The 23,425-nt window shown below is 37.2% G+C and overlaps 1 protein-coding gene across 1 annotated transcript in view; it reads right to left on the reverse strand.

Annotated features, from left to right (window-relative positions):
• The window catches only part of Ddx60 (DExD/H-box helicase 60), an 84,334-nt gene that overhangs the window by 27,652 nt on the left and 33,257 nt on the right, over positions 1-23,425 (reverse strand). Inside the window, exons 17-27 of the mRNA XM_076853648.1 lie at positions 22,212-22,361; positions 20,716-20,835; positions 19,535-19,630; positions 16,424-16,539; positions 15,512-15,642; positions 15,307-15,416; positions 10,092-10,196; positions 9,424-9,552; positions 8,256-8,380; positions 4,439-4,597; positions 357-504 (exon numbers count right to left, since the gene is read on the reverse strand). Coding sequence (XP_076709763.1) covers positions 357-504; positions 4,439-4,597; positions 8,256-8,380; positions 9,424-9,552; positions 10,092-10,196; positions 15,307-15,416; positions 15,512-15,642; positions 16,424-16,539; positions 19,535-19,630; positions 20,716-20,835; positions 22,212-22,361 — 1,389 coding nt within the window. The remainder of the gene's footprint in view (positions 1-356; positions 505-4,438; positions 4,598-8,255; positions 8,381-9,423; positions 9,553-10,091; positions 10,197-15,306; positions 15,417-15,511; positions 15,643-16,423; positions 16,540-19,534; positions 19,631-20,715; positions 20,836-22,211; positions 22,362-23,425) is intronic.

Consider the following 23,425-nt stretch of genomic DNA (forward strand, 5'->3'; position numbering starts at 1 on the left):
CTATTTGAAGGGTACTAGGCCATGCAGACCCACATTTTCAAAAGAGGCATATGCCATGGAAGTTCAGAACTCAGCTGTGGAAACAAGAACGATCGAAAGAAACAATGAAAGGGCGCATGCTCTCAAGGGTGCACAGTTATTAATCAAGACATAATCTGTAAATCCTTTACCTGTCCTTCTTAGATAGGCACTGGGAAGCCATTCAGAGTGACATGTAGCCCCAGATTCTATACACAGATTTCTCTTCCGGTAGGAATCACATTTAGTTATTATCCTAAACACCGTCCACAATTAAGACGCTCAAGCTGAGGGATGAAAACATCTCCAAGAGAAACACCCCCCTCCTAAGCACTGACCTCAGTGTCCATCACTTTCTGGTCAGCGTATGTGCAGTCCGGAGGGATTTCTAGGTTCTTCTCCAGACTCTTCAGTAGATTATCGTGTTCAGCTTCATGCACGAAGTTTTTATCCAAGTTTCTGGGTTTTTTATGGCTTTTTTCATCTCTTGTTTGTAAAAACGAAATTTTAAGAAAGGAAAATTCATGTTCCGCCCCCACTGGAAGCCTAGGACTTGCCAAATGGCTGCCATACACATCAGTACTCTCATGACTCCTTCCTCGAATGCACCTCTGGAGTTTAGATCCCTAGTGAGAAAGCTCCACGTGTATGTGTTTTCCTGGGATTGATGTTGTGGCCTCTCCAAGTCCAGTTCTCCCAGATGACCTTGCTTCCCCTTGCTAAATGGAGACTTTCTCCCTTCCTCGACCTTCACGACACTCAGCTTGGCGTAAGACAGATACTCTCCTTGCCAATTCCTGGTCAATCTCCATCCTAGAGCAGAGGCCATGACTGCCCTGATTTGGTGGCTGAAAGTACCCAACTGCACCCATTCCCTGAAGAACTGGCCCCAACTGACCAGGGGCACCTGAAAATTTCCAGCTTCTGTTAAGGGTAAGGACGTGGCCCACAGATATGAGTGTAACAGAGGTACCTTCACCTCCTGAACATAGCCCTCATTGCTCTAAGGCTTATTTTTTTAAAAAGTTTTTTCTCTCTTCTCCCCTCTCCCCCTCGCTAACAAGATTGGGGAGACAGTTAATTGCCCTTGAACACACCCACTATAGGAAGGCGATGCCTGCTGAGGATCTGGGAAGTGAATATCTCCCAAATTAACAAGTGAATCCTAACATGCCATCAGGGCACCCTGAGACCCCTACCAGAGCACACCTAGAATGTAACCCTTGAAGTTTATTTAAAACCCCCTGTCCCTCCTGATCCAGAGAGTCACAGGCTTTGGGACAGGAGTCCCCTGTGTTTCTCCTTTGCTAGCAAAGCAATAAATCTTCTTTTTCCTTTTTCTCAAAACCAGGTCCTCATTACTAAATGGGCATTGATTGTTACAGGGGACAAAGACCAAGCTGAACTTTCGGTTACATGAGTTCTAAACGTCAGCCCCCTTGATGCAGGTGGGGATTCCGGGGTATTCCACAGCTTCCAGAAGGGCTAGGCACAGGCTGTTTTCTAGCAGAAAGGACACCCTGATCTTTTCCTCTTCATCTTCCCTTTCCTGCTTGCCTCATTCTCTATGTTACAGTTTCCTCATGAGCACACCCCATCAATGAAGCACTTACACAGATACCCACCCCATCTCATCATGTGCCACTAAGGGCATCTGACCTAAGACACCCCTCCATAAACCCTTAGACTCTTGGGTCTTCACACTGTATTCTCTACCATTACCACTCAATGTAATTTTGGTTTGGGGTTGTTTTTGTTTTTTTGGTTTTTTTTTTTTTTTTTTTTTTTTGGTAGCAGGGATTGAACCCAGGAATGCTTAACCACTGAATCACACCCCACCTCTTTTTATTTTTTATTTTGAGACATGGTCTGGCTAAGTTGTTTAGGGCTTCACTTAAGTCACTAAGGCTGGCTTTGAACTTGCAATCCTCCTGCTTCAGCCTCCACCTCCTGAGTCACTGAGATTACAGGCATATGCCACCATGCAGGCTTATAACAGCCTTTTATATGGACTCAGATCGCTTATTTTCTTTGAGTTATTTAGTTTGTCCCTCAACTGCGCGCAAGAGATTCTAAATATGAGAAGGTGAGCTTACCTGTATTCCATCAGTCAGAATCCTCACCTCTAGATAACGTTACCTTTAACTCAGGGGAGAGCAGCATGACTATGAAAGGTCCCAGCCCTATGTTTGCACAATATGGGGCAAAGCACTTATGGAGGCCCACATACTGTTGTCCATAAGTTTTTAATCAAGATAATAAACTATCCAATATAATGCATTCTATCCTTCTACCTTAACAGATATAGCCCCAGAACAACCTAGAATTTAAAAGGGAGACAATGAGCTCTGGGTGGTCATGTCTCCTTAGCTCCACTGGCTCCTCCTTCCATGGAAATGGATGCAGTTGGAGGAGAGTCACAGTGGTACTCTCTAATGTGTAATAAACAAGACAATCCCTCCTTACATTCAGTACAACAATAATGTTGAATAAGACACTGAAACAGCTTGTAATTTTTATAGCTTGACTTGTTGGTCTCTAAATCCATCTTGAAATATGGCTCCTGGAGAGCTAAAGAAAGGTGCTAAGAAAGGCTCCCCCTGTTCCCAGCTAAACTCATCTACTCTCCTCCTGCTAGGGACCCAAAACAGGCAGAGGGAGTACAACCAGAAGGATCAGCAGCACGTTCTAGCTTGCTCTACGATATGGAATATCTAAGTCAGAGATGCTCTACAAGTTGTTGCAACTTAAAGGGAAACAGTCACTATTTTCTGAGGAATATTTCTGGAGCAATTATCTGCCAGGCTGTGTCGAGCACTAGAGGTACAAAGAGGAAATAGATAGTTTCTGTTGTAAAGAAGCTTAAAATTTAGGAAAAGAAATGAAGATCGAGTTACCCATATCTAAAATAGTTGGGACCAGATATTTTTAATATTGGGGGACAAATTAAATCAGTAAATAAGTAAACAAAGAAAGAAAGAAATCAGAGTTCTGCGAATAATGACAAAAATTTTTAGTCCATGTTTAGGTGGCAAACGGGAAGGAAGGCACTGGGGGCAGATACGTCAGTTTATGGAAGGAATGAGATGAAAGAGAATGTCATGTGAAGACAAGGATAAATGTTGAATATTTCTAGAGGGATGTGGTGGGAAGAAGCAAAGACAAAGACTAAAACGTTGAAGCCAGAATTAGGCAAGGGTCGGATCCAAAAAATGGAGGGATTGAAATGTTAATTCCTTCAGAGCCCTTTCTCCATCCTTATCAAGAACCTGCCCCTGCTCCTACCTGTAGCTAAGGTAACCTGTCCTAGGTATTGTCACTCCCTAGAGGGGATCCTGCTGGATCACTCCTCCCCAGCCTTTCAGCCCACCTGTTTTTCCAACTTTTGGCCAGCCCAAGGAGCATTTCCCAGGCCTAGTCACATATGCAGGAAGGAGAAAGATAAGGGAAAGAGAGCAGTAGAACAAAGGAAACCTAAGACATATAAAAAGGGCAAAACCCCTCACTTCTTGGGCTACCAGGATACCAGCTATAGCCCCTTTTCTCTCCCGGGAGATGTCTATGTTACCCCTTTTTAAATAAGCTGTGCTTTATATGCTTGCCTCCATGTGCTTCTCTAATGTCACACTTCAACAGGCGAGAGAGGAGAACTCGTCACCAGTAACCAGCAGTATCAACATGTCGGCATACCAACAATAGTCAGGGCTTAGACTTCACTGGTGAAGCAAGTAAGAAGGAACAACACTGAGCGTGGGGTCATTTAATCAATTTGAATGTTTGCAGGAACATTTGTGGGTTAGATTGAAGAATTGTGAACATCAAGATCTGAAATCCGAAAAGTAGATCTGTGCAATCATCCAGAGAAGACATGATGAGCACCTAAACCAGGCAGCGACTAAAGATGGAGGGGACCACAGGGAGAGCATACACGTGCTGGCCCTAGAGGTGACAGAATTAGACACTAAGAGCAAGGAAGAGGGGACAATAGCAAAGCCCTTGAGACAACTGGCATCTCAATCAATCCAGCCCCCAGCTCATACTAAGAATCACACTGTGATGCTTTGTTTTGACCTGAGACAAAGTATTCAAAGTATTAAGTCTTCTGAGGGCCGACTGAGAGAAAGAATTCACATGTGTCTCGGATGTGCTTCTTTTGCGGGATGATTACCTAGGGTTATGTAAGCTATCCAGACTGATGGGTTGTGCTCCTGTCTCTCCCAATCTTGAATAAAACTGATCTGTGCCAGGAATATATGAAAATGGTCACTTAACTTTACCCCATTCTCCCTCTCAAATTTGCAGATAAGTCCAAACAGTAAGTAGAACTTCTTTGCAGAGCACCTTCAGAGTGTATTTCCCACTGGGACATGTGAGGTATTTTTAACTCTATGATGACCAACTCATTTAGTGAAATACTTACATGAGCTTTTGTTTCTCCATGGACTTTTTAAGTTTTTGAAGTTTGTTAGCCATGACATGGGCTTCCTTATCAGCTTTGGGGGGCCTTTGCATCTCCTGCTTTTTCTCCAGGAAAGCACCCACACTTTTGGCACTGTGTTCTACAGCTCCTATTTTGAATCTGGAAACAAGAAGAATGCTGGCCTTGAAAATAATATCATAAGTAAAATTCAAATCCTATTTCCATCTACTGCTGCTATCCTAACACATACCTGTTTGGTTTTTAAAGCCCATGTTTCTGAATTTTATCACGAATTACACACAAGATGTTGTGGATCCACTAAAGTTTTTTAGTTAACTCCTTTGTTCCCCTCATCCCCCATCACTCATGGGAATTCTTCCTGTAAGAGTCGTCAGACATTCCGGAGGAGAACATTTACATACATAAGAGAGACAGATATTCCATCCTTCCCAACCCTGCCTGAGATTAAGGGGGAGAAAATGTTTTTTGGCAATCAAAAGGTTTGTTTTTGGCAGGTTGGAAAGAATCATAGGTTCTCACCCTTGACTTTTGTAACATGGTGACTTCCTTCCAGAGATCAGATAAAACCAGGTGCTGTGCCTTTACCATCCAGAAATGCCTCCATGGTCTAGGCTTTATACTTTTGGAAATGTAAATTTGATCTTTAGCCATTTTTTCAATTAATTGATCAGATACAAAAGAACCAAATGGTTACTAATTTTAAAAATTGCCAAAGATCAAATTCTCATGATAAGTGAAAAGTAAAATATTAAGTAAAATTATGTATTCCTATGTTTACATCACATGCATTTCCCAGCATCTAGAATCTAGGGCTTTCTATAGGAATCCTGAAATAAAATTCATGAAAGTTTTTATTTTGCTACTTAAACTTGTTAGAAAATGCTGTAGCCAGAAGTAATCACTAGGCATTATCATTATTCCAGCCAGAGCTTATTATAGCAAATAATAGTCTGGGTCATATAATAAAGTTTTAAAGTCTAAGTTGTGAGGCACAAGGCTTTTCTAGCAAAGTCTTTGTAGAGTTAACATTAAAGGGAAATGTGGTGGGCTGGGGTTGTGGCTCAGTGGTGCAGCGTTTGCCTTGCCCATGTGGGGAACTGGTTTCAATCCTCAGCACTACATAAAAACAAATAAATCAAAATAATAGTATTATGTCCATCTACAACTAAAAAAAAAATAAAATTAAAAAAACAAATGTTGTTAGCTAGTGAAAATTAAATAAACTGGCACACTGGTGAGGTAAGGACTAAGAAAATGACAATCTATGCCATATGGCAAGACATTTAAAACTTCAGACAATAAAATAATAATATGAAATGTTTATATTATATTTACTATTGTCATATACCATTTTAAGTGGCTGAAATTATTTTAAGTGGCTTAAATGTATTAGTTCAGGCACTATTACTGTCTCTATTATGCAAATGCAAAGGGAGATACAAAGAGACAGTGGAAGAGTCTAGTCTCCAAACCCATATTCTTAACTATAATGTTATGATGCTTCTCTTTTTGCAATAATGTAAGTAACTGGGAACTAAGCATATGTTTTATAAAAATACTAGATTATTTAGACATCATTTTGTCTTTTAAATCTCTCTGATTATCTATATAGAGTGAATACAACCTAAAGATTGGACCTTAGCCAATAATATTCAGTAGTAGTGTAATAATTGCTTTCATTCTAACCCCAACCCTGTGCATTATGGTTTTTTATCATCTCATCTTGCAAATGAGAAATATAAGGCTTAAAATCATCATGTATTAACACAGCTAATGAGAAATCTGAGGCTTAAAATCATCATGTATTAACACGGCTAATGAGAAATCTAAGGCTTAAAATCATCATGTATTAACACAGCTAATGAGAAATCTAAGACTTAAATTCCTCCAGAAGTAACACATCAAATAGGGGGCAGAGGTGGCATTCAAGCTTCGGCAAGGCTTTGAAGTATATGCCCTTAAGCACACACTGATGTTGCCCAAATAACGGGTTCCACACATTTTTTTCTTTCAGAGATCAGACTATAGAAAGTTGACAGCTACACTACTCTTTGCAAAGCTCTTAGAGGTAGAACTTGAGCCCAGACAAATTCTCAGGTCTCTGAGAAGTTAGGACTACTTATGACTAAATCACACTGCATAACACCAAGGATTTTCACAATTTAATTTGTATAGAACCCAAAATTTCATAGAAAGTTACCAAGATTTAACTCCTTGAGCAGAATTAAGCCTTTGATGTTTGTGTGAAATATTCTCTTTTTTTGAGTACTTTATGAACATCCAGATGTTCAAAGCATGTCACCCCAAACTGTACTATTCTAGCATATTAACTAATTTGAGTGAAAGGCACTTGAAAAATAGCAGGTGGAAGAATGTGTTCATAAAAGTAGGAGACCAAATGCCCATATCAAAGACATTCTCCTCATACCAGAAAAAAAATTAACCTTCTTATCATCAAGGATGAGAAGTTGAAGCCAATGAAAATCTCATATAAAATTGGTTGAACTAACCCTTATCCTGCTAGTCAATCTTCCACCCAATTAATCACCCACACCCAATCCCTTTTGCTCAGGTCACATTTTCACAACTTCTTACTCTTTGTCCATTTCAGCATCAAGTGTGCTGCTCTGTGTCTTTGGATCTTTGTTTCCTTATGAAAGATCCCATGCCACATAAAATTTAAATTAATTTATAGGATTTTCTCCCATTGAAATTTCTTATGTCCATTCCATTCACAAACCCAGCAAGAAAAAAACCTACGGGGACAGAGGTAAAATGTTGCCTCCCCTGCATTATAAGTTTATGAAAACAAACACTTATTTTTTTTCTATTTTGTAGACAGGCATTTATAAATATTCCAGAGACACAGAATGATTTTTGTCCCGCTACATCCATGGTGATGCTTGAAAATGAGAGAAGTAAGCTGTATGAATACTTCATGGTGCAGAAATTGATTTTCCTTGTCCCAATAGTGAAGATAAAAGTATTGATTTTTATTGTAACCCTTAAAATTTCCAAATACAGCCTTACATTCACCTATCATCATTATTGTGAATGTACACTACCAATAACGACTCATTACTATTTATATGTGAACAAATTACACTAAACTTCAGTACCTGAACAAGATTATATGTCTTTGTTTATATGGCCTAAGTGTAGTTAGAAAGTATCTATAGAGAATCAAGTATTCTATGCTGATCCCTAACTATATTATCAAGGTTTATCCAGGATACAGAATATGATCCACTACATAAATTATACATTGATGCTGGACTAATGGAACTCCTATGTTTAAGTTATGTTATATGATAACATATAAAATTTAGCAAGATATCAATGCCTCTAGATGATAGTGTTCATTATTATGAATTAAAAATACTAAAACACCCTACCAATAAATAATCTATCATATTGTAAGGTATTTTATGTGAGACAGTGGTGTGCATGTACATTCAATTTGTTTTACAAAAGATCTAGGTATGTATTGAAAGTTAACAAGATCTAAAAATGACAACAACAACAACAATAATAATAAAGTAATAAAAAGCTTACAGAAAAAAGAAAAAATATCAAAGTAAATAAAGAAGACAATTTGTGATAGCACAACTAAAATATTTTATAAGAATTGAACTAGAAAGATGTATTTTTAAACGACATGCATTTGAGTAAAAAAATGGGCACCAAAAATAATAATAAATACTATATTACAGCATTGAAATTTGTATAACTCTCCCTTAAAGGGATGAGTCTAATATAAATTTAAATAAAGAACAAATTAAATTAAATAACTTACAAAAAGAACAATGCAGGCAACTTCCCCATTTTCTTTAGCTTCTCAACAAGAAGTGGAAATAGTTCCAACATATTTCCTGAATAGGAGCTTGAGTGAGGACTCAGTTTTCTCAGTACCTCTTTGGCCTGTGAAAGGAATAAAACACATTTGTGTTTAGTTCTGCATAGTAAAGAATAAAGTTACTATTTCTGGCAAAAATATTTCCATAGTCATCTTATCCTTCTCCATGGTTCCTTAAAATAGTCGTAAGAGGCTATGTTATGAAACTACACCAAGAACCTCCAAAGGAATATGCAGTCATTAGACTAGAAAACAAAGATTTGTTAGAAACGTACACACACACACACACACACACACACACACACACACAATGTGTAACTTCTAAGGCAGCTCAATCTGTCAGAAAGAGGAGGATGGCTCGGTAATTAATGCTTGTTCCACTATGGCAGAAGGTTATGGGAAGCCAGTTCCTCCCCCCGCCATATTGGAAAATAACTCTCTAACACATTTTTAAAACTCTTTTGTAGTGAAACAACCAAAAGAAAGTGTGAGTTAATTGTATTCTGCTTCTTCCTGGAAGAAAATCAAATCAGAGTGAGAAAAAAATATCACATGAGCAATTTCCATATACGTTACTCCTAAAACAATCAGAAACCTCCATTTGTGAAAACATATGACCAATATAAAAACCATCAAATTGTTTAAAATAAATATGTATAAAATAATGATTCTGGGTTGAGTTCTTAACACAGCATTTATTCCTCTAATTTGAAATAAAAATCATTTAAACAAAAGAATATACAAGATTAAAAAGGAAAGAAGAATAAAATCTCTCAGCTCGTGTGAGTCAGGTGTCTGCTGTGGAGGCATCAACACCATAAGCACTGAGGATACTGACTCTTCTTCCTCTTCCTGTCCATAAAAACACCCAAGAGGAATCAACAGCCTCTGGGTCATGTTTTAGGGGTCACTGAGAATCAGGCTAACACCAAATTCCTTTCTCTCTTTTTATTCCATCTCTGAATTACTAGATTTCCTGTTCAACATAAAATTCTAAAATGAATATTGAAAAATTTTAAAAAACCATAAACAGTATTAACCGAGTATACTATAACTCAAGAAAATGATAAAGACTATTGAGTGCTTTCCAAAAACGTGTGAAAATTACCTTTTCTTCATTGCCATTTTTAACCCAACTTGTTAATTCTGCCTTTAAGCTCTCTTCATATTTTCTAGCGTCCAACTTTTTAATGACTAATTTATTCTTAAAATGAATGAAATTCTCTGGACACAGTTTCTGGAAAACAAATACCACAACATTACATAAAATTATGCCAGAAAATCTAAAGATGTTTTCAACTTCTGTCTCATTGACAGCAAACCCAAGCTTTTAGGGGTAAGAGAGGTGAAGTTCTTCTTATCTCCCTGTAGCTTCTAAAACATAAAACAAAGAGAATGCAAAAGCTCTTCAAAGGAAAGGGTTTGACAACAACAACATCAAAGAAGGAAACAGCAATTAGGACACAAGGAGGCAAGTGTTGTGAAAGACAACAGCAGACCAGAAATCCAAGGTATAGGAGGGGACCAAACATTGTCATATCCCAGAAGCTGAAAGAAGAAACATTTGCAAGATTTAAAATAAAACGCCAATTAAAAACTATTAAAACATAAAGTGTTAGGAAGAGGAATGTATGAGAAGGAGCCATTTTATTTTGAAAAGAGTTCACTAATAATTTTAAAAGGTCAAATACAAGTGACAAAGGGTGAGAGCTTATCATTCTAAACCGCAGTATTACCATCCTCTTTAATGACATTAATTCAATGAATACTATTTACCTGGGCATTGGGCCAGTTGTCCCAGGTTTCAAGCATGGTGTCATAAAGTTGTACGCTTTCTCGAGGTGAAAAGGTTAGATCAGAAGGAAATCCACATCTTTCAATCTATGTTTAAAATAAAATTGAACTTTTTAATATTCTTTTTCTATTTATCTTCTGACTTACTCTTTGCTACAAGACATTGAGAGACACTAAACTAAAATGTTCAATTGTTGAGTGATAGGCATTAAATGCTAATAAAATACTTTCCATCAGTGACCCTAAATTACTAAAATAGAAAAAAAAAAGAGTTTACCAAAAAGCTTTTATTTATTTCCTAAAACTTTGCAATTAGGCTGATTTTTTTTTTTTTTGTAGACTGCTTTTATAGTTCAGATCAGAGTAATGGGAAGCCAAAAGATTTGTGGACTCTGTTTAAACAAGACTACACAAACTCTGCCTTGCAATTGCAATTGAAATTAATTTAACTAAGAATATGAATATTCTTTTTCAAGTGTACTGAGCAAGGCTAAGAAGAGGAAATCTTTGCCTAAGTTCCAAGACAGAAACTAGGTCAGCTTCAAGATAAAAGCTCTCAGACCACCTTCAAGACACTCCAAAACATTTCTTCCATAGACCACTGATGGATGTGCTTTAAATCTACTTGGATGTGCCCACCATTCTGTTTTTCCACAAATATTTTAAGTGAAAATAAAAAATATCTGTCCTCAAAAAATTTTATTGTGATATGCTCTACTGATTTCAATGTTACTATTATAGATTAATTTCATATGAAATCTTGATCCTTGAAATGTTAATAGGTATTTGCTCTAAACTGAACATTTGTGTCCTTTCCAAATTCACATGTTGAAAGCTAAGCCTTAATGGAGGCAAGCCCTATTGGAGGCTTTTGGAGGCAATATCTTTGGGAGGTAATTTAGTTACGAGGGTGTAACTCTCACAAATAGAATTAATTTTGTTATATAAGAAACCCCAGAGGGCTCCTTGCCCATTATGCCATGTGAAGATGTAGCAAGAAGGCAGCCATATAAGAATCAGACAGTGGGCCCTTGCCACACATCAGATCTGCCAGCACCTTGATCTTGGTCTTACCCACTTGTATAATGTGAAAAATAGATATTTGTTTTTTAAGCCATCTAATCTCTGGTATTTTTGTTATAGGAGCCTACTGAATGACCCAAGATAATATCCCTCAAACCTCTGCCAAAAAAAGAAAAAAGAAAAAAAGAAGGAGGAGAGGAATTTTATGTGTCCTATTCAATAGGATTCCTTAGATTTCTCATTGGGAAAAATGTTAAACCTCAAAAAAGCAATTAGACTATGAAGATTTCTCCAAAAAAAAAAAAATAATAATTCATTTGTTTTAGTAAAAACCTGTCTTAAAATCCAGTTTTGGAAGTTCTGGGCTAAGGGAGCCACTACAAATACAACATAACTGAAAAAAAAAATGGAGATGATATTTGGTAGAACGGAAAATTCAGAAGAGTTTAATCAGATGGTCTGATTCTAATTCAACCTCTAAATACTAGCTGCTTACCTTTAATATAAGAATGAAACTACTTATACTTCCACCACTTACAGACCGGTAAGAGCAAACAAATAAAATCTGCTCACATGTTCTTTAAACTTCTAAAATCACAGGATGAAAAAACTGCATGGAATAACCATTTAGCATCACCCAATCTGAGCATTTAAAGCAGACTCAATGGTAAAGATTACATTATACCAAAATTCTAAATGAACATAGTATTTTGGAATGCTGCCATTTTGTTCTTTTATCAACTATTACTTGAAAGTGGTTACTTATACTGCCTAACTAATTAAGACGTAAGTCCCATTCTTTTATAGAGGCCTGACTTTTCTCATTTCTAAAATGGATAATTCTGCTGAGAGCCACAGCGGAGTCTGAATGGCCCCTGGCATTTTGCCAACAGTATTGGTTGAGAGGCGAGCCATTAAGATGATGTTGGATTGATTCAATTGTATATTACACCTTTACTGTCCGCCTCGGCCTGCTACTTTGGAGTTCTCCCAGGGATTCCTGGAGAGTTTGCATTGGTTGGGAAAGTGCGGAGGAGGAATTTCCGGTTGATGGTTCCTGGAGGAGCGCTTGGGTGGTGTTCGGGAGAGTTCCCGGGGAGTGTGTGTGGAGTGTGCTTGTGGAGTTCAGAAATAAAATTTGTTCCTGCTTCAGTGGCTTGTGATTTGTGCCCAGCCAGACTGTGGCATAATTCTGCCTATGCTGTTGATTTGTTGTGAGAATTAATTAGATATTACATGGAACAGGCCTATCAGAATGTCTGGCACATGACTTCAGCTGTTAATACGATCCATTAATTATCAATTTATAATTGTTAATTTTAAAAATCCATTTAGCAATTCTGTGGCTAAAAGCTGGGAATTCAGCTTAGTTGTTTTCCACTACACAATAACTAATGAACTGGGAAACTTGACGCAGTTTCAGTAGAGAATGAAGAGAAATAAATTGTCACACATTTGTACCATCTTTTACTTAGAAGCCCAGTGGTGTTCTACCATAATACAATTTTTGTATCCACATTGCCCAAAATGTCACAGGTACTGGTAAGCATTGATCCACACTGAGCAGGAAGAGTAAGCAGTTCTTTCAAGGGCTTCCTGGGCTGCTGGCTCTCCAAAAGTCAGCAGTTATCCCTGTGTGACATGACAATTGGTGGCAAAAGCCAGACAAGGCTGTGCTTAGCCAGAAGCAAGTCATATATGGGCTAAGGGTGATCCCTTGCCGCAGCTGGATTAAGGCCAGCTCACTTGTCCTGTCCCATCCCTTCCCTTCTGAAATCACTTTTCTGATACAGCTAAAGAGGAAAGACTCAAGATGGATGGTTCTTCTCTCTATGCTGTCAGAATTTATTATGTTTTCTTCTTACTTCTCAGTTATTTAATATTAATTTGAAGTATATAACACAAGGTTAGAAACTATTTACCCTTTGGGAGTCCATTAATTTTTTCGTCATTGCTACTTTAGGAAATGTTTTACATAAACCCATGTTATACACACAGTTGTCAAAACATACCTAATAATGCCAAAGCCTTTGTATCTATTCACCCTGCCTTCCTCCTACAAAAGTCTAGGAGTCTTAAGAAGACTCGTACAACAGCATGCCTTTTGCAAAAGTCATATGGGGTCAGAGCACATTGCAGCAGTTCCCTCGCTTTCCAGTTACTCCATTAATAGCTGCTGAGAATAGAGGAAAAGCACTTGGACCAGAATGACCATTTCAGCATGTACTCTGAACCACAATACTCATTGCTGCTTAAGATAGCCCGCCTTGAGTGCTGGGGCTGTAACTCAGTGGTAAAGCACTGGCTCACCTATGTGAGGCACTGGGTTCGATCCTCAGCACCACATAAAAATAAATGAAGACACTCACTGTATGTTCACCTACAACTAAAAACATATTTTTTAAAAAAGAGATAACCTGGCCTTGTACAATTTTATACAAAATAAGTATTTTTAGAGTACTATACTGTTTTAAAATACCAGGTAATGATGAAAATGTCAGAGAATCTCTGTACATCAGAAAGACTGCGAGGAAAGAAGGAAGGGAGAAAGAGAGGAGGAGGATAGAAGCGTAGAAAGAAGGAAGGGAAGGATGGAAGGAAGGAGGGAGAGAGGGAGGGAATTATTGTATTATTAAGTCTAGGATTTTTGTCTCTGTTCTAGGTTTGGGGTGTGAATTAAGTTACAGGAATGTTATTTTTATTTTAGCCAGAACATTGTAAAAAATAAAAAGAAGCTGCCCTCATAAAATCCTATTCGAAATTTACCATCATTCCCATGAATTTAGCTACTTTTGGAAGCCATGGTAACATAGCATGAAGGTTATAAAGTGAATCTCATTCATTCAGGATTTTGTTCGATATATCCTCCAAAGAAGCGTGGTGAAATCCATCTGTCTGAGATTGCATCTTGGCCCCACTTAGCAATTCAATGTCTGGTAAGTTGGTTGAGTTCTCTGTGCCTGACCTTCCTCATTTGTCAAATGAAAATAGTAACAGGACATCTATCATACAATCATGATGGCTAAAAGAGGTGAAATATGTAAAACTCAATTTTCGCCTGTTCATTAGTTATTGTATACTAGAAAACAACTCAACTTAACTCCTAGCTTTTAGCCATAGAATTGCTAAATGGATCTTTAAAATTAACAATTATAAGCTCATAATTAATTGATCATGTTAACAGCTGAAGCACAGTCATGTGCCAGGCATTTTGATAGGCCTGTTACGTATAATATTTCTAATTTAACTCTCAATACAAATCATTGGCATAGGCAGAATTATCCATTTTAGAAATGAGAACATGAAGCAAATGCTCAATTTTGGTTGGCTATCCTTACTTAACACACATTGAGTAAGTACTTTTAACACACATAGAAGTTTTTTAGGAACCCCAGGAACACAAAATTTGTCTTTATCCCACAAAGATAAGGAAGAAATGAATGTAATCTACTTTAACAGCAAGCTGGTTGGTGTCACATAAGAAACACCAACAAAAGGCTGTGGAGAGAAGGTGACCTAGCTAAGGGAGTCACTGAAGGATTCTGAGAATGTGTCATATTAGAAGAGCCATGAAAGAATGATATCTAGATCACTGGCATTTGGCATCTGGGGTGAAATATTCTAGTAACAATGTACAGCATGAGGGCTTCTGAGTAAGGTACACCTAATAGATGAGTGAAAAAGATACTGAGGTGACGTCATAGAAGGCCTGGATTGTGAAGCTGCAGAACTATGCATTCAGCCCTCTCCAAAGGAAAACAATCAATGTATTGGAAAGACCAGGATATGCATAAGGAAGCTTAATATGTAGGATATGTTTAACTTTTCATGTTGTGGAAGGCAGACACACTATTGACTAGTTATCACTCAGATAGGCAAATAGGAGTTTAAGTGGACCATTTATGAGAATGGGATGAGAAATATGCAAAAATAAAGTTTAAAAAATCATTCCTGACTCATACCCCAACACCCTAGCTGAAATCCTTTTAAGGCTCCGCCTAATTGGTTTACTATCAAATCATACCGCAATGTTAGTGAGAACTGTCTTTGTCTCAATTCATAATGATCAGATTCTCACATGTACTGATTAAGTTTAAAATAGGCAGCTTTTCAATTATAATATATGCAAATAATTTATATCACTCAAAGCAAATATGGCTGAAGTATGACTTACATGATCTGTTGTTAATGCGGCACATGGGTGAAAGTGATCAAAACAAATGTCATCCTTTTTTACTGAACATAAGTACTTCTCTAAATCATTGTATCTCTCTCCATAGAGCACTAGAATCAAGAGCAAGAATTTTTGATAATGAAAACACAATGTCTGGAATAATTTAAAGTGAAAGACAAAATTTATGTGAATATATCAAACATACCAAGTCTAACTTTATATGACTGTTTGGCTTGCCAGTGGTCTTTGGGAACAGTGGCATTTTTCTTAGAAGCAATTCCTCTTGTCATTACATCATCTTCTTCTTTCCAGTAATTTTTTACTGATTGTAACCACCTAAAAATTAAATCTACATATTATTTTGGTAGAAAATGGGAACATTTTCCCAAATTAAAAAGTTTAAGTAAAGCAAATTTCCTGGGCCGTTAAGGAAATTGACTCAGGAGCCAGACTCTGTTAGATGAAATCCTAGTCTCACTACTTCTCTTTGTGACTCTCAATTGATCACTTAGTCATTCTGTGCCTCATTTTAAATACATTATTTACATTATTACCTGATAATGATAATAATGAAAATAATAGTAAATCATAGAGGTTGCTTGTTTTTAAAATAAATTAGCAGATGCAAAATACTTAAGAGTAGTACCCCCAATAGGAGGTATAGAATACCTTATTATAATTGTTATTAGTTGGCAAAAAACCCCAGTGACAAAATGATCTTGTATTCCAACTAGCAAAGCAATCTTTCTAAACACTTCTACAAATTAGGAAAATAGAACTCAGGGCTAATGGCTGTTAGTACGCCTTTTTGTTTGTTTGTTTGTTTCCTGGTGAAGGACAAAATAGGAAGATATATCTATCATTTCTTCTTAAGATTTTTTGAGGTATGAAGGGGAATTCCCTACTCAATTGCAGATCTGGCTGGGGGAGTCCTTCATATTTCTTTGTACAGGGAGGCTAACACCTGTCAGGAGTGCTAGAGAGACATCATCTTCAAGATCCAGAGATAAACTCTTAGTTGATAACAAAGTCATGAAACTTTTTAGATCCCATAAAGTATAAAATTCAAACATTCAAAATAGGTAAAAATTCTGTCCAGACAGAACCCAGTTCCTACTCCATGAGATGTTCGGGGTTACTTATGGTAGCCGAAAGAGCCAAAAAAGGACATCGGATCATGACAAGGAGATGCTCCCAGATTTCTGCTCCAATTTCTCCACCAAGACAATGGACCTATTAAAGTAAAAAAAAATCTCAATTGAAAAGTTCATTATAAAAAATAGCAAATGAAAATAAAACATGAAGCCTTAAAATCACCATACATACTTTCCATTACCTTTAATCAATATGCCAAGTTTAAAGAAGTATTGGAAAATCCATGTAATGGAAAATCTTGTCACCTAAACTTTCCTCAATCCCCATAACCACCCACCAATAATTCCTCTTTAATTTTCTTTCAAAACTATCTTTCCAACCTATGCCTTTCTATGTATACTGTCACACAAGCTGCAGTTATATTTTAATTGCACAACCACCATATTCTCCTGACCACAGTCTTCCCTTCCCTTCTTGCGCCCTACTTCACAGCCAAAATCATACATTTCAAGGACAAATTACATTAGGCCATGTCCCTTTAAATTTCTTCCATATTTTTTTCCATTGAATGTGGAACTAACTAAAAATTTTTTAATAGGATGCATGTTAGGGTTTAAATATGAGGTATCCCACAAAAGCTCATGTGTGACACAGTGCAAGAAGGGTTAGAGGTGAAATGATTGGATTATGAGAGCCTTAACCCAATCAGTGAATTAATCTCCTGATGAGCATTTACTGAATGGTTACTATAGGCAGGTAGGGTGTGGCTGGAGGAGGTGGGTCTCTGGGGGTGTGCCTTTGGAGTATATATTTTGTCCTTGTGAAGCAGAGCATGAGCACATGCATGTTTCTCTCTCTCTCTCTCTCTCTCTCTCTCTCTCTCTCTCTCTCTCTCTTCTCTCTCTCCCCCTCCCTCCCTCTCTCTCCTTCCTGGTATTGTTTTGGGCTGTTTTTCTCCACCACACTTCTCCACCATGATGTTCAGCCTTGAACCCAAAGAATGGAGCCAACCGTCTATGGACTGAGACCTCTGAAAACTTTTCCTCCTCTATATTGTTTTTGTCAGGTCTTTTGGTTACAGCAACGAAAAAAGCTCAGTAAAACAATATATAAAGCCTGGCATTATTTGGCTACTGCTGCCTCTCTAGATTCATCTCAAGCCACTCTCTACCATGGGTACTGTGACTTATTTTCTCTTCTTCAACCTACAGAGTTCAGCCCCACTTCTCTCCTTAAAAATGACTTTTCTGACCCCCATTGTTGAGCCATGCTCCTAACACACCCTGCCTTTAGATCCCATAAATTATGAAACTGAAACATTCAAAATAGGTAAGCATTCTGTCCAGATAGAGCCCAGTTCCTACTCAGTGAGATGTTCAGGGTTATTTATGATAGTAGAAAGAGTCAAAAAAAAAAAAAAAAAGACACTGGATCATGACAAGGAGATGCTCCCAGATTTCTGCTCCAATTTCCAGGTGTTAGCCACTCCTCTCTTCAGAGTAGGTACCAATGTGGGTTTTCAGTCACTTGTGTGCTTACATGTTTAATCTCTCTTTCTCATTTAACCTTAGACCTGGGTATTCCTAGCATGGACACAGATGGGGCACTAAAGAGGCACTCCATAACAATTTGCTGAATAAATGAATGGATGTCTTTTGACCTTGACAAATTAAACTAGATTCAAGAAAGATTCTCAAATGTGATCTTAATTAAGCAAATTAAAATTACGTATCTGGCAATCAACTGAAAAGGATTTACTATGAGAGCTAGGTATTTGAAATATATAAATGTAAACATAGGTATGGATATATACACACATACATATTTTGCACTGCCCATTTTTTTTATTCTGGTCAGATGACACACTGCTTTATAAAATACTAATATATTTGCACTGGTTAGTTAGCACTTTTCCCTGACTACCAGAAGAGATATTAGGTTTCAAAGCCTTTCAGTTTTACTATTACATCAAATTGGGAAAACAGAGATACCCAATGTCATATCACTTCAAAGTTTCAAGATAAGACTATAATCTAAGGCTCTCAATGGCATAGACAAAGTTTTTGGATTTTTTTAAACATGAATACTCAAAGCCCTCAGAATAGAATACATACTGATTAACCAAAAATAAATACAGCAAATCGGGATCACACAAATCAAAAGCACAATCTGTTTGGTAATTCCAAGTTTATGATAAGGAAAATGGAAGTTCCATATAAACTTGTTATCTTTTCCCTCACTTTAAATCAAAAATACCTCAGAGCAAAAGGATAGATCATTTTGTAATATTTTAGTCTCTTTAAATATCCTTAATGATGCTGCTCTGGAACTTTGCTAAACATTTTCCATGTGACTTATAAATCTGCACTGTTTTTTATCCTGCTCTCTCTCTAACTCCATGAGGTACCTATATGTTCATGAGGACCCCCCATGTTCTCTGGTTCCATTGGATTTGGCTGACAGAGAGCCTTGGAAGGGGATCAGATGAAGAGAGTAGAAAGAGGCTGAGGTCTTCATTCCATTGGCTGCCTTAGTCCAAGGTTTCCTTGAGCCAGGTGTGTTCCTCAATGGCGGTAACTACTCCTGAGATGTGGCCAACATAATCAGAATCTTTTTTTTTTTTTTTGAGTTTAATGCTTCCCTACCTTGTCCTCTTTGGCCCAGGGACACATTACTACCTCTGAATCACTACATTAACCCTTATAGATTTCATCGCATACTACTTTGAAATCTATCCTTCTTGAATTTTGAGTGTGGCATTGGTTTTCCATTGGCACCATGACAGATAAAGTCATTTGGGGTCATTGACATCATTGGCAGAGAACCAATTTTATTGCTTTAGAGATCAAAAATTGAACTTTGAAATCTTTCTCCAAGGAAACTTATTCCTGGATGTTTGAATTCTGTTTCTCCTAAAACAAAAGTCTCCAATGAATGTTTCCTCTTGCACACAGAACTCCATGGGGTGAATGAACCAATAGGCCCAATTGAGAAAAGGGGAGCCAGAAAACTGATTGTGATCTACTAGGGAAATGGTTCAGAAGAAAGTACCTTCCTAATATGAACTTCAGCCAACGGGAAGATACAATGAAGTATGAGAGATATTAACCCAGAGAAATAATATCTCACCTACCTCATCAAATATAACATATCGGATCCTTTTTACCCAGTTTTGGCGATGAGGAGATAGCAGAAGAATTTCAAAGCATGCAGGCACTGTAACAAGCACCTAAAAATAATGATATAATGTGAACTAACATTTTGAGCACTTATTATGTGCCAGGATAGTTATAACACTGTATAAGATAGGCTTATGAGTTCTGAATGTGCACACTGATAAGGAGGATATAATATTCCTTCTGAGAACTGTTTTCATTATATTGTGATATTCATTGGAACCATATGAAACTTCAGTTTTTGTAGTCCAAAATAGTTAAAATATAAGATGTGAAGTTTAAATTCTTTTTTATAAAAAGAGATTAGAAAGAAGAATTATTCATTGTCACAGGCTTGATTCTTTAAAACCTAACCCTGACCTAGTTTGGGCAGAATGATATTAGCTAAGAATCACCAAGGGATGCAGCATGGTACTGAGGGAGAGGCCAAACTATCAACCAGACTTGAAGGAAGCTCAGCTCACCTGGCTCAGGATTCTAGATGAATATAGCCATCAAGCCAAAGTAGCCCATTTTTTGTCCCCCTCTCTAGCTACATCACAGAATATGGACTATGGAGGCAGAACTGGGGACATTAACAGCTGGTGCTATTTTGACCATACTCCCACATCTGGGCAAAAGTCCTTCTTGAAAGCCAATCTAGGTAGCGTAATTCCATGTGTACTATAGTATGTTCTATGATCACATGTTTATCTTCTGTTAAAGTCTTAATCACTGATCTACAAGCTCAATAGGAGCTTTAATTAACTCCAGGTACACTATCCATAATGCAACATTTAAGAAATTATGTTGAACATACTTAGTAAGTATTTATCAAGAGAAAGTAATTATGATTGAAATTGATTTTTCATAACTTGAGAATTCTCTGGATGATTTTGAATTTGTTTATAAACCAAGATGATATAATGAACTACAAATGAAATCTGAAATGAAAATGTAATTACCTTAGAGAAAGGTGAGTTCTTTCTCATTCTTTGAAATGTAACAAAATCACATTTTCTCTAAAGCCATTTTTGTCTTTCATAAATTCAAGGAAATTATTTTCAGAAGACCTTGTAAAGGCATTAGGTTTTTCATCAGAGATATTTAAGTACTATCATATAATTTTATATCAAGTTTATTAATTAACAAACCCTACCTGACAGTTCAGGGCATCATGACGATAGTCCCGTGTAAAAACTCCACATAGAACTAAACCACCGGGCAGATTTTTGGTATAGCGATTCTGAACCGTCGCTGCCACTTGATTAACAAGAGCCTGATTGACAAGGAAACAAATCCATAGTCACATGATAAAGTGGAGATAGGTGAAATCTCAGGGGACAATAGGAGATATCCAAAAGTATGTCCAGCCATGACTGCAGAAAGCTTAATAACTTCTTTCGTTTACCCAACTTTCTAAGTAGCATGTGCTCAAGTACTTTCTTTGAGATACTGGACTAGGCATATGCACTTCATTAATAAATTTCAATCTAAAGTAGAACAGAAAAGTCTTCTCCTGAAATAAAAATAAGAAATGCCAGGCTGTGGGTGTAGCTCAGTGGCAGAGCACTTGTCTAGCAATGTGCAAGGCACTGGGTTTGATCTTTAGCATAGCATACAAATAAAATAAAAGCATTCTGTCAAATCTACAACGAAGAAGAAGAAGGAGGAAGAGGAGGAGAAGGAGGAGGAAATAAATGCTGTCCACACAACAGAAAACATAAATGAAAAGCATAATATAGTTGGATGACCAAGACTTAAAAACCATAAGTTTACCATTGAAGAAAGTCGAGTGAGGACCAGCCAAGGTACCTTGTCCTTCATGTTTGGGAAATCCCCCAGATGTCTAAAGTTTGAATGTATACAAGAATGAGTAGAAAACCCTCCTCAAGATCAAGTACGTATCTAGGCCAGTGGAATCTACAAACCTGTTGGCATCTATATCACACTTAATGACAAATTTTTAAAATCCATACAGATTAAAATGTAAATTTTATAACATAACCATAAAGATATTAGAAATAACACTTCATGTATTCTCATATATTTGAACACATAAAAACCTATACAAATATTTAATATTATCATTAAAATAATAATTATCATTTGTCAGAAAAAAATATAATTTTTTCATTAAATATTAAATATTTCACTAAATATTTAAAATTTTTATTAATGAAAAGATAATACTTTTCATTAATAAGAAAAAGTGGGTAAACTTATCCACAAGTAGCTTATTAATAAAGAAATGTCATTGCCCCCTAAATCATTCATAAAAGTGGCCAAGTCATAAATCACAGAAATGCTAATTTAAATATGAGATGATAGGTTTCACCTATCAGTATGGCAAGCACTTACTAAATGACAATAGGAAGGTTGGAACAAGTAAGAGAAGGTACAATATCATATACTACTAGTGGGAATAAAAATAAATTTAAATTTTAGAAGACTTGTTTGGCAGTATGTAGTATCTTGAACTTATCTAATCATCATAACTTTTATTTCATAGATTTTTTAATAAAATTAATTACTGCTTTCATAAGCATAAAAGCAAAATAAAATAAAGTGAACTAGATCTACCAGGTGACTGTGTGCAATATTTTTAAAGAGGCTCAGGAAGGAAAGAAAATATTCCATTCTCCTGAGCGCTACCTTGGTTGGTGCGACATACACGACCACCCCTTCATCGCTCTCTTTCAGCACTTTCTCCATGCAGTAGTAGGACACATAGGTTTTGCCCGAGGATGTTGGGGCAACAATCACCGCTGACTCATGTTTATCCACCACGTCCAGGAGCTCTCGCTGTAGGGTTCAGAGCACAGTTTGTTCCAATTACATGAACAACATATACCAAAACAGACATATTAATACATTTCCAATATGATTTTCTGAACCTCTGAATGAATGACTAAGAGTTGCCTACACAAGGAAAAAATGGAAAATCTCAAGGGCTCCTGCCATTTTCTCAGAGGATATGATTTTTTATGCTCTTGAGCATCTGAAAGGTAAGCTTGATGTGTGAAAACTGGAAAAGTGAGTCTGAATGAAATATCTTAGTGGGAAGATTTTTATCCCTTAGTTTTCATTTAGGAAGTGCAGACTAGCTTTGGGAAATAAAGGCCCCTGGAGCAGCCCATATGCATTTTGTAATGACGGAAATGAAAAATGGATGAGGAGGAGAAACATCAAAGACTCTTCACTTTACAGCTTATCTTCTACTTTCTATGTTGAAGAATGCCAGGCGTCTACTCCGACGGCAGGTAGACTTCGAAAGAAATGTAAACCTACCTGAAGAGCAGAAGATGGAAGAACACTGGAAATCCCAACATGCTCACCTCTTCAATCTGGGCCACATCCCAGAGTGAAGTGGGCATCCGAATGACAATGCGTATGGAATTAAGAGAACATCTGACTGTCTCATGTCCTGAACTGAAATAAGGAGCTGGTTTTCCTGCTCCTGCAATGGCAGCATGATTTTTTTAAGGTAACCCACCGCCCTCATCAGAAGAAAGGTAAAGTCCAAACTCTGGTTTGGATACGGTTTTAGTGTCCATGAAGCAACCTGGAAGTAGGAGGGGTTAGGACCTCTAAGAGATGGGTCTTAGTAAGAGGTCCTGAGGTCACCCGGGGCACCAAGGAGGTTCTTAGTAGTTCTCAAAAGAGGTTTATTACAAAACCTTGAGCCTGGCCCCACTAGCTTTCTCTGCTTTTTGGTTTTGAGATGTGATGCTTTCTCACACATTTGCTCCTACTGTGACATGATGCCACCTTGGGCTTTGCAGCTCCAAAACTGTGACCTAAATAAACCTCTTTATAAATTCAGGCCCTCTCAGGTATCTCACTATATTAATGAAAAGCTGACTAAT

This window comes from Callospermophilus lateralis, chromosome 4 (assembly GCF_048772815.1).
Source record: "Callospermophilus lateralis isolate mCalLat2 chromosome 4, mCalLat2.hap1, whole genome shotgun sequence".
In the NCBI taxonomy this organism is placed as follows: Eukaryota; Metazoa; Chordata; class Mammalia; order Rodentia; family Sciuridae; genus Callospermophilus; species Callospermophilus lateralis.